This window comes from Pezoporus occidentalis, unplaced genomic scaffold, assembly GCF_034315485.1.
Source record: "Pezoporus occidentalis ecotype Australia unplaced genomic scaffold, CSIRO_AGI_Poc_V1 ctg56, whole genome shotgun sequence".
Taxonomy (NCBI): Eukaryota; Metazoa; Chordata; class Aves; order Psittaciformes; family Psittacidae; genus Pezoporus; species Pezoporus occidentalis.
Window position 1 is genome coordinate 1,184,360 of NW_026915899.1, and position 18,348 is coordinate 1,202,707.

The window sequence follows — 18,348 nt, forward strand, 5'->3', positions numbered from 1 at the left end:
GCAAAGGCAGGAATCCTTAAAAGCCTCAAGGAAGGTATTGTTGGTCTTGTTGCATGCATACAAGGTAGGCAGACAAGATCTCCTGGGTGCTTATTTTCAAAGGCACCTGCTGACCATCCAGGGAATTTAGGAACTTGCTTTAGGAGGACGGCTTCACTAGTTGCCTGACATGTAAACGCAAACAAAAGCACTCCCCCAGGTGTGGCAGTTGGATTGCACCTCACTCAAATGCCACTGCCAGGGGCAGGGAGCTGGGTGTTTAACCCTGGTAAATGACAAGGTGTTAGGTATGGCATGGTTCAGCTTGGACTATTGCTCTTTTCTGTGATTGCCATGTGATGTGAGAGAACCCAAATGGGTCCTGCCACCAGACTCAGCCGAGGTGTAGGGGCTGAGACTTGTTTCTAACCCCCTTTGGCTTGAAAATGCAGTGCTTCAGCCTCCCTGATCTCCTGCTTGCCTACGTGTGCTCCAACACAGATAGAGCTCCAACTAGCAGAGGAATGTCCTGACCACTTAACTTTCCTGCAAGCATTTTGGGACCACAGATCTTTGTAAAATACCTCCAGAACAGAGAACATACCAGGATTCCTGATATGCTTTTGAGGCACTCATCCTTCCTCTTCGATGAATCTGAAGTATGCTGCTATTTTGCATCTGGCCCCACCTCACCTGACTTCCTCCTTCCTCTTTATCCCATATTGCCCGCATACTGGTACAGAAGCTCAAACAGAGGTCATGGGAATGCTGTAGTTTTCTCTCCACTTCATATCTTGCTTTACTGCTTGAGAGATAGGAAGCTTTTCTAAGCAGAACAGTAAGCTGAGCAGTCTGCATAACAGTATTGCCTTGGACAAGGATGCAAAGCAAAGTGCCACCCCCGTCTCTTATCTCTCATCCCCTAGAGATACCTTACCCTGCTATGTTGCTCACTCTCACCAAAGAAAGGAGTTTACTAAAAGGGTTTACCAAAGATAGGAGGAATAATCTGAAAATGTGTTTTGTTAAATATGGCTTTGCAAAGTACAAGACACTGATGGCCACCATCCAATCCTTTGATGGAGTGTGGTAGAGTTTTTAGTTCTGTTTTCCCAAATCAGAGCCTGTGTAATAGTCTGTCCAGATTTATAATCTTGATCTGTACAAATAAACATGTGTGCATAGGCATATGTGTAAAAATGAAATCTGTAATTCAAGGAAATGTTCAGCACTTCAAAGAATTACAGTGCTCTGCTTCTCGTTGAAACATCCTTGCAGATCTGTTGGTCTGTGCAGTCGTTTTGCCCTCTGTCGACTTCCGTATGTACCTGCAGCTTTCCTCCTCTAGCTCTAAGTCAGAGCCGACTCTTGCTCTCAGGGCAGCTAACCAGAAGGCTTCGGTGATGCGGTTTACTTTCCTGACACAGACTCACAGATAATTGAGGTTGCAAGAGCCTGTAGGAGTCACCTGGTCCAATCCCCTGCTCAAGCGGGGTCACCTAGGGCCATTTGCCTAGGACAATGTCTGGATGACTTTTGAGTATCTGCAAGGATGGAGACTCCACAACTTCCCTGAACACCCTGTGCAAGTGCTTGGTCAGCCTGACAGTGAAAAAGTGTTTCCTGAGGTTCAGAGAGAGCCTCCAGTGTTTCAGTTTGTGCCCGTTGCTTCTGGTCCTGTCACTGGGCACCACTGAAAAGGGCCTGGCTCTGTACTCTCCCTTCACATATTTGTATGTTTGATTGATTGATTGATGGCTTGGCTGAGATCCCCCTGAGTCTTCTCTTCTCCAGGCTGAACAGTCCCCGCTCTCTCAACCTTCCCTCACAGGAGAGACGCTCCAGTCGATCATCTTAGTGGCCATTTGCTGCGTTCTCTTCAATATGTCCACATGTTTCAAGTACTGGGAGCACAGAACTGGACCCAGCAGTCCAGTGTGACTCCCCAGTGCTGTTCAGAGGGGAAGAATCACCACCCTCCATTTGCTGGCAACACTCCCCCTTATGTAGCTCTGGATCCTAATAAGGGCCTGCTTTGCTGCAAGGGGACATTTAGTGTGTACTAATGAAGTCAATAAAAAGCAGGAGTGTACACAGGTACCATAACCTCAGTGTTCATGGAAGGGGTGCCACAACCAAAGAAAGGTGAAATTGAGTCATGCCAGGAGCAAGAGAACAAAACAGCACTCAGGCGATCATGGTTTACAACTATCACAGCCCTGAAGGCAATCCACTAAGGATCTGATCTTCATTGTCTTTATTACTCAGAGATGTAAAACCTCAAGAAAGTATTTTAACAACCTCCAAATTCCAGCAAAGTCCCCAGGAAGATTCAGAAAGGTTCAGTCCCAGCCACCATGGCTCTTAGTGACACGCAGTTAATAGCCAAGGCTGTTCAGAGGTGACTGTCAGGCCTGTGGCAAGTGGAATAGAGAGGTCCCTGCACTCCCCCCATGCCCCTTTGCCTTTCCACTGTCCCCATCCACCAAGACATGCTTTGATGCTTTTTGCAGTTCCCCAGGTTCTCTACACCCTGGGTTCTGAAGCAATCACCACACAATCCACCTTCCCTTTGATGGCCGCAATAATCATCAGCGTCTTCTCTAATTTGGGAAAACTAAATATGAACCCATGGCTGAGCACTCTGACTGGGACACCAGGAGTGCAAAGAGGTTTCCCCAGGGGTTTTTCCCTGCAGCTCCACTGAGGCCTCAGCTTCCTTCTTGGAGGGATGCAGTGATGGGCAACCCTGTCCTGTTTTTGCACTTGCTACCCAGACATTGATTGCTCTCTTAGGCAGGTATGACATGCCCAAAGTGTGCCCTTCAGAGCCTCGAGTCAATTCTTACTGTCTCGTTCAGTGCTAGCAATAAAACATGCTCACAGAATTCAGATCTATGCCTGAAAAAGATTTAGCTTCCTAGAAATACTCATGTGCTGCTGAGTGCTGTCTGTGCAGAGGGGAGGGCTCTGGTACCCTGCTGTGCACCAGAGCAGGCTGGGGTACAGGCCACGGAGAATTAAAACATGTCGGCTGAGTACTTTCAGTTAGATACAGCTGGAGGAGTTTTGCTTTTTATTCTCTTTGGTTGGACCATTAGTGAGGATGGAAAGAAATGATGTCGCCATGATAGTTTTCACTGTAAGCCTATCGGGACTCTGTGATGTTTTCTCAGTAGCCAGCCTAAGAGTTAGGGATTTAAATATAAAAATACCAGGCACATCCAGTCTCCAGTGTTGCTCGAGGTGCAATCAGAGAAATCCTTATGTAGAAAGAAAGAAGAGGAATTCTGGCCACTGAACATGGCCTCTCATTTTGAACCCAGGAGCTTTTAGAGTGTTAATAAGTACTGGCACCTTCATTTGCTAATGTACTTCCAACAGATCTGACTGCATTTTATTAATAGGTGAACTTCTTCTCCCAGGTGGTTCTTCTAAATAATTAAAGTCTGCTCTAATAAAAAAGCCTGACATTTATGAATATTATACATCTCTTATAATGGATGTCCAAAATTTGTGCTCACCTGATGGGTTGTATGCAAGAAATTAGAAAGTAGGCCTAGAAAACCTGAAAACTCTTTTTCACAGAAAATGTTTTCACTTTCTAGCAAGATGAGTGGCCAATATCACGAGCTATGTTGTGTATTACTTACCTAAAGCTACGTTGAGGTTTTTTAGCATAAATGGAATATATTATTGCACATGCTCTAAACCAGGTGGAATTCAGGACAGAAGGAAAATGGTCTTGGCCGGTTGCTGTTTCCCCTCAGGCAAAGAAGAATTAAGGTTTTCAAATACTGATGTGCCGAAGTACAAATAACAGAGGACTGCAGGGCATTCACCCTTTCTTCTACAGAACAACAGACTGGAAGAACATTAATAGCGTGAAATTAAACAAAAATGTCTCAGTGTTCCAGTTAATCCTTTATCCCAACTGAATAAATTGAAAGAAATCATTCTGAGTCACTTAACATTCTTTCCAAACTGAAACACCTTAGGTTTTGTATTTTTAAGTGTTTTAAAATTGAATTTATATACATTTAGATGAAAGCGGTTTCATTCTGACAAGTGAAATATTCTGACTTCCTCTGCCTGTTCCCACGTTCATTTTGATCCATTGCATGCGTGTTTGGGCGCTGCCCTGACTGACCCAAACCCTCAGTTCAGAGCCCACCACGCAGCCCCGCGCTGGCAGCGCGCTACTGCCTGCAGAGGCTTATTTGCATGGCCCCGCCCCGCCGCTCAGGCCCCGCCGCCGACCGCTGCTGTCCGTGCCGTCCGCCTCCGCTAGGCGGCGCCGCTCCCCCGGGCCACTGCGCCTGCGCGAGTCCGCGGAGTCCTTGGAGCGGCGGCGGTTGCAGGCCGCGGCGTAGACATGCAGCGCTGGGGACGCGTATCCTGCGCGCTCGCCCGGGTACGGCGCCGGTGGGGGCGGCTCTGCCGCGGGGCTGGAGGGCGGCCGGGTGGCTGGCTGAGGCGCGTCACCCTACGCCACGCTTGGGAGCTATGGCCTGTGCTTTCCTTACGCGCCCCCCACCTCTCGCCGGGAGCGGGCGTGAAGGCGGGCGGAGCCGGAGCAGGCGCTGTGCGGCGGGCGCGGGGCTTGGCTGCGCTTCTGTCCCTTCTCTGCTTTCGCTTCCCTCGCTGGGAAGGGGAGCCGCTGCTCGCCCAGCGCGGCCTCGGCTCGGCTGAGGTGACGCGGCGCCCGCGGCGTCGCTGGGCCCCGGCCCGCGGGAGGCCGCAGTCTCGGGGAGCGGCCGGGCGGAGGTGAGGGCGGTACTGCGGTGCTGTGGGAGCCGCGGGCTGTCCGAGCGCCGCTTTCCGTCTCCTGGGCAGCGCTGTGGGCTTCGGGATACCTTAAGGAGCATCCCGCAGTTACAGAGTGATCAGCCTGAAACATGCGTATAGCGACTGTGCTGTCCCATTGCCACCTCTGAGGTGTTCCTACGTACAGGAGGTGGCTGAAGGGAGTGAAACAAGACTTTTAGTATGACCTCCTGTGGGTGTCTAATTAATGCCGTTAAGTGGTTTGAGAGCCACTCAAAGTTTGAGAGCTATATCAAGGATTGTGTAGAGACAGCCTTAGGCGAGGCTGACGTGAGAGCAGGTGAAATGATCGGCTCAGGCTGCGCAGCAGGTAAACGGCAGAGTGACTTGTACCTCCGGTACCAGTCAGTGGCCTCTGTGTCTGGCTCAGTCATGTGCTGTTTTAGTTAGCTGGTGGCTGTAACTGGTTTCTGTGTGGCCGAGTGCTTACTTGTCTTCAAAGGTAGACTTCAACTTTTAAAACTTACGTTTGTTGCCTTTCTAGAGAAGCCGTTTTGATCGAATTCATCATGGTCTCCAGGGAATTGGTGCAGTGTCACAAAGGTCCTATGCTGATCAAGGTAATTAACTGTGAAGAATTTCTTTAGACAAAAAAAAAAAACAACCTAAACCCTCCCAAATAAACCCCTACAGAAATCAAAGCAGTGCTTCCAACTTGGAAATAAGTCTTCCAGGTGACAGTGGAATCAATGTCAGTGTGGAAATTTAGATGAAAAATAGTGTCTTATTTGCCTTATTTGATAGCAGGCTAAAGCTATAAATAGAAGTTGAGCTTTATATAATGTAGGAACAGTGATGGTAATTAATATTTGAAAGGTAGTTTTGGCTTGAGATACGAATTAGATATGAAGTTCATAGTTTCTGCTGCATTTGTAATTAGTAGAGGTTCCATAAATAGCTATTTCAGCCATGTTTTCTCCTTTATAAACTACTGATTTTATGGCATTCAGTAAGCATTTATCTTTTGCACTAAACGTCAGTAGAAACTGTGTTAGAAAAATGTTACAATAAACTATCCAGACATCATGGGTTAAGTTCCTAAAGGACTTCTAGTAATAGGATGGATCAGACAGAATTCAGTTCCTTAATTTCTTTTTACATTATTTTTCCCTGTAAGGTTTGAGACTGGCTGTTTCATTGGATCATAGAAGACCAGTTTGGAAGGGACCTCAAGAATCATGTGGTCCAACCTTCCTTGGCAAACCATGATTTAGACTATATGTCCCAGCATCCTGTCCTGCCAAATCTTTAGTGTCCAGTACTAGGGAATCTACAACTTCCCTGGGGAGATTATTCCAATGGCTGATTGTTCTCACTGGGAAAATTTTCCCTCTAGTGTCCAAAGAGAATCTTCCTAGGCATGAGTTCCTCGACACAACCTTTATGCAGAAGGTTACTTTCAGATGTGAGATGTAATTATCTAACCCATGTTTATTATTGCATCATTTTAAATAGCTGTTTTTCTTTTATTAAAAAATACCTTTTCAAACATGAATTATTTCAGAATTTATAAGCTGATATTCCTGCAGTAAGGTATTAATTGCTGAAACAAAAATAACTCAAATGTTCTCTGTTTCAGTTGATGCTGATGTCACAGTTATTGGCTCTGGGCCTGGAGGGTATGTTGCTGCTATCAAAGCAGCTCAGCTTGGGTTTAAGGTAAGATGAGATCTCACTCAGCAGAATATTCCTTCACATGAACTTGAAAAATATTTTTGTAATACTGAAAAACTGAAATTCTTCTGTTGCATCATGTGCCACCAGACGCTGTTTATGTGGCAGTAATCTTTCTTTACCTTGCTTACCCAAATTATACAGAAGTTGAAATGGAGATGTTAATGTGGTACTGTCTACAGCCCTGCTACTGACATATGTGCTCAGGACAGCTCATTTTTGATTTGAAGTCATAATTGAGGTGGACTTTTATTCTTGTGGAAGAGAAGGTGAGAAAAGAAAGACGGTGACAAAAAGGGCACTGAAAAACTATCCTCAAGAACAGACTGAGGGAACTCAAGAAAGAAAAAACAATATTCAACTGATGTGCTTTTTGAATGTGGGTAGAGGAATTCCATTGATGTGAGAATTTGAGGTGAAAATTCATGTGTGGAAATACTGTATATCTCATTTACACTTATTTATGTTCATCTCTGTTCTGTTGTCTTTGAGTACCTTTTGAGAGAGGCAGCTTTATCTGATGTGTACTAATTATGTATATGACTAATTATTAATTGAGTATTGTGGGAGTTACATGTGCATAATGCATTTCAGATTTTTTAAAGGTGCTCAGTGGTACAGGTTTTAATTGAGATTGAGGTCTTCTGCCATGTAAATTCATGCTTGCTTATTCTAAACCTGCCTTTTGTGGCTATCTGCCTGCTTTCCGTGGAGCAGTGCTGTCCTCTGGTCTTTCATCTGTGATTAATAAAGGGATACCATATACAAGGAGGTTAAAAAGTGCCCTGGATTCTGTTTTCATCATAGCAAAAAATAGTTTCCTTATGCTGCTTCACAGCTAGTCAGTGTGGGCAAAGTCCTTGTACATGCTTGCATGTGTCACCTCTAGGACTGAATAAACATGAAAAATGTTTATGCTGTCCTAGAATGTAAGGAGATGTTTCTGTAAGACTGTCAAAAAGATGGATTCTATAACTACACCATCCATGGAAGAACCCAAGTGTGCTCTACTGGGTTACTGAACTTCAGCCTTCAATTTTAGTGCTGCATCTGCCAGTACAAGCTTTAAGCCCTTGTAGTGCTACCACAGCATCCCATGTTATTGCCAGCAATATTTTCTATCTTTTTAACTTTGCTTGGCCTTTTTGGTGTAGTTGGTGTAAAGCAGATGAGGCAGAACCTCCTTATGAGGTAAAGGTAGGAGCTGTTTGGTGTTGTTTGATCCATAGTGCAGCTTTTAAAGCACCTGGGTCATTTTTTTCATGCATTCGTGTGCTTAAAACAGGAGGAAGGGTAGAGGCAGGTCAGTGAGTTTCTAGGATTTGACATGGCAAAATCTGCTCTTCATGTTGCCATCACCTGTGCTTCAGCACAAAAGCAGCAACTTCAAGAAGTGATGAAAAGCTTTTATCCTGGACATTTACTTCTCACAAATTGGAGTTCTTAAGAGTATAAACCAAGGAACTACTATTTTGAACATATATGCCTTGCAAAGAAGGAGTTGCCAATTCTTTTGCTTCTATAGGAAAGGTTTATGATACTCTCTTCCCCCCCCCCCCCGAAATCTGGTTTTGTCAGTTGGTTTTGTGTTGGTGTTTTGTTTGGGCTTTTTTCCTTTGCACACTTTGATGTTGACAGGTTGATGAGAAGGAGATGAAATATTTTTCATCGCTATTGTTATTGACCTTATTTTTGCTTGGCTTTGCTTTATTTGATTTTTACTTTTTTCTTCCTAGGTATTGGCAAGCTTTGTAGTTATATAAATAAATAGTTATAATGGGTCTTGCAGGATACCATGTTTTAGAGGGAAATGTTTGAGGTTTGGGGGTTTTGTTCTGTTTTCTTTCAAGAAAAGATTGCTTCATGCAGTTACAATGAGTGCTGGTCCATTTATTTGTTGTTTGCTTGTGATTAGTTGTTTTTAGGAATCTTTTGTGTGATTTACAGTTTTTGATTTATGCAGATGTGTTTTTTTCCTAATTGTAAGGGGAACACCTTGCACAGACTATTGCATTTAATTGAGGCAATGTATATTTTTGAAGTAGAACACCACCATTTCAACTTCTGTGAAAGTATAAATGGTGCAGTGGAGAATGTGGCTCTTTTCTATTAGAGAATTTTGTTGCAAAGAGCCATTTTGTGTTTTTTAAATTAGAAAAAAAAATACTGAAGAGGAAATCTGAGCCTGGAAATCAATCTAGGAATGAAGTTAATGAGACACTTGTAGAGGAAGAGTTACCAGATAAATGCCTGGTCTTTGTCACAAACTCTTAATTTGTGATACCTCCATTAAGGAAATGGTAGCATGAGATTGCTAAAATAATCTTTCTTTCCTCCTCCTTTTTCCTCAGACTGTCTGTGTAGAGAAAAATGAAACATTAGGTGGAACCTGTTTGAATGTTGGGTGTATTCCTTCCAAGGTAAGTGTATGTAGTTTGTCATAACTTCATTCAGAACAACAGATATTGTATGCGTCACTTGGAAAAAGATTAAGAAGGAGTTTCTTAAGATCAAAGTACTTTCTGTAAACATTGAAATTGTAATCCAGATGAGCTGAGGATGCAAATAAATATAAGTAGGATTAAAATTTTACTTGCTTAATAGAAATGCTTTGTTTGCAGACTGCTTTATGACCAAAATAGACAAATTTTCTCACTTTGAGCTGTTGAGTCCGTGGTGTGACCTGTAATGAGAACTGTTTCAGATGTTTCAGGCTAAAATTTTAACAGGGATTTCAGTACAGGTTTTCCTCATCCAGTTTTTCTGTATCCTCTTTTTGTTGACAGTCTCTTGTCTGAGGTAATAAGGAAATTCTCCTGTGAGTCAGGCAGAACCATCTTTCTTCCCTCGACTTGAAGTCTGTCCCTGTGGGATTCTTTTGGGAGGGTGGTGTTTAATCCCCATAGAGTCATTACCAGTTTCTCTGCTGAAATGAGCAAAAGGATAAGTGTGGATTTAACTATTTTCTATTTTTGTTAAATATGTAACTTTTATAAAACACTTGTGTAAGAGCTATACAATTTGTGTTTGAAACACATCTTTAAATGCATGTCAGACTTTCATAATACTGAGAGTATTTTGCAAATAACATGAGAAATTTTTTTCCTGATAATATAATCAATGAAATTATGAATGCATGTCCCAGGTCACATTTCTCTGTGTGTGTTATAGGCCTTGCTGAACAACTCACATCTGTATCACTTGGCCCATGGAAAAGATTTTGCTAATAGAGGAATTGAACGTGAGTGTGAAGAGTAACTGGTCAGTGCCTGTTAACATAAGTGGCTTCCACAGAAAGTAAATTTAATCACTCAAATGTGACTGCTATAGTTTTCTGGTCAGAAAACTTTCTAGATTTACAAATAATGCCCTTTATCTGTCAGTTGGAGGGTTAGGGACATGTCTGCTCCTTGAATGGATAGATAAGACAGCAGTATTATGCTTTATTATACTTTTCAGATATAACGTAGCAGTTGTTGAATGTAACTTTTAGCATTCGTGGGGCCATTCAACACATCTTACTGTGGCAGAGCTATTACTTGTGTTTAGGTTAGCTCCTATAAAAACACCACAATGCTTGATTAAAGTTGTTGGGGTTTTTTACCTTAGTTGCAGGAGTCCGTTTGAATCTGGAGAAGATGATGGAACAGAAGAGTGGTGCAGTGAAGGCCTTAACAGGTGGAATTGCTCATTTGTTTAAACAAAACAAGGTTAGTTGGATTATATTCTGAGGTATATCCATGGATTTTCTCTGATCTGAATTTCTTTTTGCATTTGCATATTTTTCCCACATAATTTGAGTGGATGGATTTGGTAAGGGCAGAATTTTAATGCTTCTCTTCTAGGAGATGTTTAAGAATGAAGGAACTGTTCTTTTAAACTACATAAAAGTATAGTGCAAAATTACTTTGTGGTTTGTAGCAGATGGTGATGCAAAGGTATGTGTTAGCAGCTCTTTTAAAACGTTGGTGAGATTCAGGTTACATTTATGTAAGTAATTTGAATCTGAATTTACTGTGTTTTCATTACTGAAGGTTATACATGTATCTGGGTTTGGAAAAATAACTGGCAAAAACCAAGTCACTGCAACCAAAGAAGATGGCAGCACACAGGTTGTCAATACAAAGAATATTCTGATAGCCACGGGCTCAGAAGTTGCTCCCTTCCCTGGAATTACTGTACGTATTTGAAATCTAAATTATACTTTTTTTTAATGTGTTTTATCCAAGTAATCTAATGTGTAGCAATTTTTTGCATCTCCCTGCACTTCACCTTTTGTGTGTTATATATATAATGTATAAAAGAGATCATAAACCTCCCTTTGTGGATTTGTCATTAGATTGATGAAGATAATATCGTGTCATCCACTGGTGCGCTATCACTGAAAAAGGTTCCAGAAAAGATGGTTGTCATTGGTGCAGGAGTCATTGGTGTGGAACTGGTGAGAGGAAATTTAAACCACTTGCTTTTTAATTTATAATGGAACAGAGTGTTTGGGGTTTTTTTTTGTTTGTTTGTTTGTTTTTTTTTTGTGTTGCACTTGATTGTGTGGCTGTGATTAAACAGATGTTTGGCTGAGTGAGTTGTAATGAAACTGTTCACGCTTCATAGCCTGCTAGCTCCTTTTTCTACCAGAAGAGCTGGGATAAGTGTGTGTAGGATCTGTGCTTCTTCAGCTGATCAGGTAAGCAGAGAATTGAGAGTGCAACATACAGGTGTTGGGTTTTTTTGGGGGTGATAAAGAGGGGTAGTATGTTTCGGTGAGATTTTGTCCTGGGTGCAGCAGTAGCAGTCATTTTTCTCCTTAGTAGCTGATGCAGTGTTGTGATTTGACTTTCGGCCTGAGAACAGAGCTGATAACACTGATGTTTTAGTCTGACCAAGGACTTTCTGAGCCTCATGCTCTGCCAGGGGGGAGGGGAAGCTGGGAGGAAGCAGAGACAGGACACCTGACCCAAACTGACCAAAGAAGTATTCCATACCACAACACGTCATGCCCAGGATGTAACTGGGAGTTACCCGAAAGGGCTAGGACTGTGGGGCTGGAGAAGGTATCAGTCAGTGCTTGGTCAGGCTGGGGAGGCGAGTTATCGGTTGGCTGGTGGTGAGATGATGTATTCTCTTCCCTTGTTATTTCCTTTATCATTATTATTATTGGTGGTAGCAGCAGTGATTTGTGTTATACCTTAGTTACTGAACTGTTCTTATCTCAACCCGTGGGAGTTGCATCTTTTCGATTCTCCTCTCCGTCCCTCTGGGAGCAGGGGGAGGGCAAGAAGGGGGAGGGAGTGAGTGAATGAGCTGTCTGACTGGTTTTAAACCACGACAGGTTTGTACCTGCTTTTATATGTACAGAACTTCCTGTTTTAAGGGAAGTCCATTTTAAGCCAGGATAAATCCCTGTGTGTAACAGTTAATCCCAAGAAATTTTAATGTAATGTGATTGTACACATTCTGTCTAACAACTAAAGGAGTGGAGACTTTGTAGTTTGTCTTGGTTCAAGTTCTTATGTCTCATACCTACGTGGCCCAAAAAGAATATGTATTTGCTGCTCTTGCAACTGCTTGAAAACTTCTACTTAGTAGCTGCTTAGCCTGCTGACTGTTAAGCAGGGAAAGAGTAAGCAATGTGAAATACTATGTTGGATGGATGTGGGTAACTGCAGGTAAATAGGGTGTGAAGCTGATTGTAGTGGTTATGGTTAAAAATACATGCACAACCAGCAGTGGCTCCATCTTATTGCATAGTTTCCTTAATGTAGTATTAGAACACCACAAGCAATTCCCTTTGGGTTTTCTGAAATACATTCGGATTCTTTGATTTTAATTTTTTTCTATACCTATAACCTAAACCGTACCTAATCTGTACTGAATTATTTTGTTAGCTCTTTCTTTTAAAGGCTTATTTCTGTGAATTCAGTATTGAAGTTTTGGGTATGCAAACAAGCAGCAATAAATCCATTTTTGTGGGAAAGGCTGGGGAAGGTTGGGTTTGTTCTGTTCTCCACCGTAATGTTTGTAAAAACTGATCAGTTTGCTGTTATGTGTTACCCTTCTTTTCAAAAGTTTATGGCCTGTGGTAAGTATCAAATCTGAAGTTTGCCTGTCAAAACTTTTTTCCCTGTATTGCTGTGACTGCAGGGTTCGGTTTGGCAGCGCCTTGGTGCCGATGTGACAGCTGTTGAGTTCATGGGCCATGTTGGTGGAATGGGAATTGACATGGAGATCTCTAAAAACTTCCAACGGATTCTTCAGAAACAGGGTTTTAAATTTAAACTGAACACCAAAGTTACTGGTGCTACCAAGAAACCAGATGGAAAAATCGATGTGGCGTAAGTGTTTAACAGAAAACTAGAGGAATGCCATATATGTATTTTTCCTCTCAGTCCGTCAAACAGTCTGACATTATTTTTTAAATAGGAAAAAGAAAAAGTTTTGAATTAAACTTAAATCTTTAATGAAATTTATTTTTTTTTTTATCCTGTACTGTAATTTACAGAGCTCATAATTTTGAGTTTATTGAGTCCCAGATTGCTTACCCAGGAGAGGTTCTATTGACTTGACTTGTACTTTGTGCTAGTACAAAACCAGTGTTGGTGTACTGAGATCAGCAATAAAAATTCTAAATCATGCTTTTCATGGAACATGACTGTAAGAGCAATCATGATACTTATTTTCAAGCCATTAATTCTTGGCTACTTACTATAAGGGTTATTCTGTCCATACCTCTTCTTGTCTCACAATAAGCGTGGCAGAGATTTTATTGTGTTTGACTAGAAATAGATGAAACTACTCTGGAGTGTCTTTTAATGACCACACTTGAGCTCATTGAAGACTTGGAGCTGAACAGCTAATACAGAAACTTAACAGCAAATTTGTTTTGTGAAAGTCCATATGTGTACACTATTACTGTTCTCATTAATGTATTCTCTATGCCGAAACTGTAGTTTGAGTTTGAAGGAAATGCTTAATGTTAATTAACAAAAGCAATTTTAAATGTTTGCTTTTTCACTGCAGTCTTAATATGGTGACTTGTATTTGCTGTATTGACATAGCTCGGGATAGTCTGTCCTCCACTGAAAAGATGCTAGATTTGGTCTTCTTTAACATGCTAATGATGGTTGGAGTTTCATTCTGTTTCAGGAGTATTCTGTTGAAACGCACTTCGTGCTTATTCTCACTCTGTGTGCTTTGGTTCTTGTGCTCTCAGAGCATGTGAACTGAACTTGTTCCAGGGGCAATTAAATCCAAAGATGCACTTGAGGAGTGCACCCAGTGCATGGCAGCTGCTAGGAGGTGTTTGGTTCTGTGTGCCAGAAGAAAGCTAGCTCTGAATAAATAGCCCACCCCAAAAATATATGTAGTTTGGATGCTGCACCAATTATTTTGCTGTACAAATTTGATCCTGTCAGGCCATGCTGCTTGCTAGTGGAAATATACCCTGAATTTCTGCATTGAAGAGTTGTTAACAAGTGTAGTAAGAGTTACTGTCCCTTCTTTCCCCTGTATTCTTCAACTCTTGCAAGGAAGAAGCATGGGGCAGGCTGAATCAAAGTGTTTTGATGACTGATTCAGCCCATAGATCACTGTCTGGATTATCTTACTTAGTAGTGGGGGAAATGCAATGCTGAAAGTTTACAGCTTAACATTTTTGCTGCTTGTTTTTTTATAGTCTTGAAGCTGCTGCTGGTGGCAAGGCAGAAGTAATAACCTGTGATGTGCTCCTAGTCTGCATCGGGAGACGTCCTTTTACCAAAAATCTAGGTCTTGAGGATCTTGGAATTGAACTTGATAAGAGGGGGAGAATCCCAGTCAATAACAGATTCCAAACCAAAATTCCAAAGTAAGTAAGACTAAGTATTTTCTATTATTTTTAAAAGCTTAACCTACTAAAACTTTTTTTGTTTGGTTTTAATTGCAGAATGTATCTTTATTTTCTGAAAAGGAAACTCAGGATTTCTGTGTATTTCAGGAATGAAAGACTTTAGTCAACCTCTGAAGCTTTGTAATTTCAAAGTGACTGCTTGTATTTCATGTCTCTGGTACTTGAAGTGTGGTCATTCTGTGGAAACTGCTTTTTTTTTTAATACTTTATATTTCTCTTGAAATCCAGTATTTTAATCTGTTGTGATCAAAGTTTTCAGTAACATGTTTCAAACTGACTGTTATATAAGGTAGCCTAGGTGTGCTAGGATGTTTTTAAACAGTGTCTTATTCTGTTTCATTGGTCTGATAGCATCTATGCTATTGGTGATGTAGTTGCTGGACCTATGCTGGCCCACAAAGCTGAGGATGAAGGCATTCTTTGTGTAGAAGGGATGGCTGGAGGAGCAGTTCACATTGACTACAACTGTGTACCCTCTGTGATATACACTCACCCTGAGGTGGCCTGGGTTGGTAAATCGGAAGAACAGCTGAAAGAGGAGGTACTGTTTGTCTTCTTCTCAGGCAAAACCTTTTCCTCCCTTGGGCATGGGTTCATTGTCTAGTAGTCTATCTGGCTACTTTTTCCAGGAGAATTTCTGCATCTGAATTTATTGCTTAAGGTCTATGATTGAATGATTCCCTCTGGTGTGCCACTGTCCCAGGGATCACTATTCTCTTTAATGACTTCTATTCTGTGAAGTTAATATTGTTTAATATTAACTAATTTGTAAATTTGCTAATTTATCTTTTTTTAATACCCCCTTAACCCTTCGGTGGTTGTTCTTATGGATTGCTCTGTGTGTCATCTTACAGAATCACAGAATGGTTTGGGTTGGGACCTTAAAGATCATCCAGATCCAATCTCCCCCTACCTTACACTAGACCAGGTTGCTCAGAGCCCCATTCAACTTGGCCTTGATCACTGCCAGGGATGGGACATTTCACAGATTTTCTGGGCAACCAGTTCAGGTGCCTCATAGTGAAGAATTTCTTCCTAATATATGTCTCTTACTTTTCTATTGCTTCTGTTCTTATACTTCTGGAATTGTGTTTATGATTCCATTGTTCTTTAGGGTGTAGAATACAAAGTTGGGAAATTTCCATTTGCGGCGAACAGCAGAGCAAAGACAAATGCTGACACGGATGGAATGGTGAAGATCCTTAGTCACAAATCAACAGACAGGATGCTGGGTGCTCACATTTTAGGCTCAGTAAGTATCATAAATTGTTCTGCTGTCTTGGCCTTGTAAGGGTCTGCTGTTTAGTGTTGCACAGTTGCAGAGTAGTTGTCAACAGAGAAGTGGTGCTTGCAGAAAGAAGGACCAGAGTCAGTTTTATTTTCTCTTCTCTTCTGCAGCCCTGCTGCTTTCCCACTTTTCTGTTACTGTGGTGTTAGACCCAGCACTTATTTTTACCCCTAGAATTGGCAGGGTGAATTGGTTTCTCTGACCAGTTTTGGGTTGTATTTTTTTCTTGGTGGTGGGGTGTTTTTAGTGGGATGTTTGAGTATGTCGTAAGAATAGTGCCAAATACCTGAGGGAACAGCAGAAATTGCTGACTCAATTCCTGGAAGTTGAGGGAGCTGAACAGACATGACTGGCTTTTTTATTGGTGGTTTAGTTCTTTCCCCACTTTGAACGTTAGACTTCGGCAGAGCTGGTAACCTTCTGCAGTCACCAGATGTGGGGTCAGTAACTTGCGGAACTTTGATTAAAAGTCCTTTGTCAAAATGAGAAATCAGATAATTCTATTTGGGAAAAGCATCAGTTTTTGCTGTCCCACACATTCCAAAGTCAGACCCTAATCTGTCTCTGGTTTGCTTATTATACAACTTTCCTTTACTTTTTTTAGCCAAAGATGCTTATTTACAAGCTGTTACTCATTCAGGAGAATCCAGACAACTGCATAGAGATTTGTGCTAATTCCAAATACTACTAAATTACAGGGTGCTGGAGAAATGGTTAATGAAGCTGCCCTTGCTATGGAATATGGAGCATCATGTGAAGATGTAGCCAGAGTTTGCCATGCCCATCCAGTAAGTTTTTTTCCTAAAACGGGCTGTTGAACACCACTGTTAGACAGATGTGCTTATAGCTATTAATGACTGTTAATGACCTATTAATGACTTACACGTTTTTGTGTTTGCTTTTGACAGACAGTGTCAGAAGCCTTCAGGGAAGCAAACCTAGCAGCATCTTTCGGCAAAGCTATCAACTTCTAAAATGAAAGAGCAGATCTTTATATGTGTATATTGCATCTCTGGACATGGACTGTGGGCCCTTATGCAAGCCTGAGTCGGAGGATTTTAGGACTGAATAATTAAGTTTAATCTCTTCATTCAAATATTTAAACAAGTAGAGTTTGGAACAAGTGGAATTATCCAGTCTCTGTAAATTAAATACTTAAAATTACATGTTTATTTACATGATGAATGTTACAGAAAACAGCCTGACAGAACTCTTCTCTCTTTCAAAACCAAACATTGCACTGCTGCATGGGATTACCAAATTTGCTGGCCAAAACTCTGGATGAGTGCCCAGCATACCTGGTGTTTTCTTATTTGAAATAGTGATGGGCTAAACCAGTTGAATGCTGGCACTTAAAATGCCACTGTCACTTTCGCACAAAAATGTGTTTCCTTCTGAAAGGATTAACTTTAGTATTTAACCTACTTCTTAAAACAAGTTTTGGTACTTGTATGTGACCTAGTAGTGTTAGAATGTTGGGAGAAGAGGGGCTCGTATAGATCCATTAAAACTATGTTGACTTTGCTCTGTGTGTGTGTGATTCTCCACACGTCATGTTTTCATATTGAAAACTCATAGAGGTAAAAATTAAGTGCTAATGGAGAAATGAAAGATTGAAGAATTGATCTTACTGCACTTACTTTTTTTTTTTGTTTTAAAGCTGCTTTGTCCAGCTCTTAAACTTGAGACGCTAAAACTGGGTAGTGAAGTAGCACTTGCAGTTAAGTGTTATGAAATGGGGGTTATTCTGCACCTTCCACACATAAGGGCTGCAGTGTCAGCTCTCCACAGAATTTAAGACATACTTTCTTCTTTTGTTTTCGATTTTGTGCTCTCTTTCTGTCTCTTCTGTAACGAGAGAGCTCAATTAATATTTAACGTGGCTGGAGGGTGGTCTTGGGTTTTGTTTGCTCATCAGCCCCATTACTCCTTTTAGTGTTGAATACATGAAGAAACTCGTGAACAAATGGCATCGTTGGAAGATCCCCAACATGTATATGGAATGTGCCCAATTCCAGTAGCTGATATGAAGTTCTGTTTCGAAGGGTGCCTTTTTCTTTAACTGTTAGGCTTATCTGCCTTGAAGAAGTCCTTAATACGTGCTGGGGTTGTGCATTTCCTTTCTCATTATGCCAATGGAAAGAGAAATGTACATGCAGAAGATGGTGTAAAAGCTACTTGGTTCTGCATAGTCAAGGTTATATCCTGCCTTTAGAGCTTCTTATTCAATCCATTATTGATCCATTATCCAAGCTGAGTGATAGAAATATATGCTAATGTACCATTTTATGAAGATACCAGTTAATCAACAAGCATCAGTGATGCTTGGGTTTAACTCCTGTTTTAAATGGAGATGGGGTTAAACCATGACAGCTTGTCACCAGGATATGAGATCTGATTCACAGTTCTGTTGGGTTAAGTGAACTAATGTGGATCTGTTTTCAGGCATTAGTAGGAAGCTGCTGAAGGGAAAAGCAAAGGTGAGACAATAGGGAAGAAGAACTTGATTATTCAAATAGATCTTGGCATCTCATAATCAATTCCAGCTGCCACAGGTAAATGCTAGGAAGTGTTGATCTTGTGTTCTTCCTGAAAACCCTGAAACAGTTTTGCGTCGACTCCCTCTGCCTCCCTCGATATTTGGGGCAATCTTACTGCAGCTCATGCTTGAGGTTCATCAAGTTACAAGTTCTCT

At 41.5% G+C, this 18,348-nt stretch overlaps 1 protein-coding gene across 1 annotated transcript; it reads left to right on the plus strand.

Moving 5' to 3' along the window:
- The first annotated feature begins 4,257 nt into the window (after positions 1-4,257).
- On the plus strand, positions 4,258-17,541 carry DLD (dihydrolipoamide dehydrogenase). The gene is made up of 14 exons (XM_062638302.1): positions 4,258-4,393; positions 5,291-5,366; positions 6,386-6,465; positions 8,832-8,900; positions 9,652-9,721; positions 10,090-10,190; positions 10,515-10,658; positions 10,820-10,921; positions 12,622-12,812; positions 14,153-14,323; positions 14,717-14,906; positions 15,480-15,617; positions 16,352-16,441; positions 16,562-17,541. The coding sequence occupies exons 1-14, from the start codon at positions 4,355-4,357 to the stop codon at positions 16,625-16,627; spliced, it is 1,527 nt and encodes a 508-aa protein (XP_062494286.1). The 5' UTR covers positions 4,258-4,354; the 3' UTR covers positions 16,628-17,541.
- The last annotated feature ends 807 nt before the right edge of the window (positions 17,542-18,348 follow it).

Coding starts and splice junctions, on each gene's coding strand:
- DLD (XM_062638302.1), top strand. CDS start 4,355: ATGCAGCGCTGGGGACGCGTATCCTGCGCGCTCGCCCGG. Junction 10,191..10,514: donor ATTTGTTTAAACAAAACAAG/GTTAGTTGGATT, acceptor TCATTACTGAAG/GTTATACATGTATCTGGGTT. Junction 10,922..12,621: donor GAGTCATTGGTGTGGAACTG/GTGAGAGGAAAT, acceptor CTGTGACTGCAG/GGTTCGGTTTGGCAGCGCCT.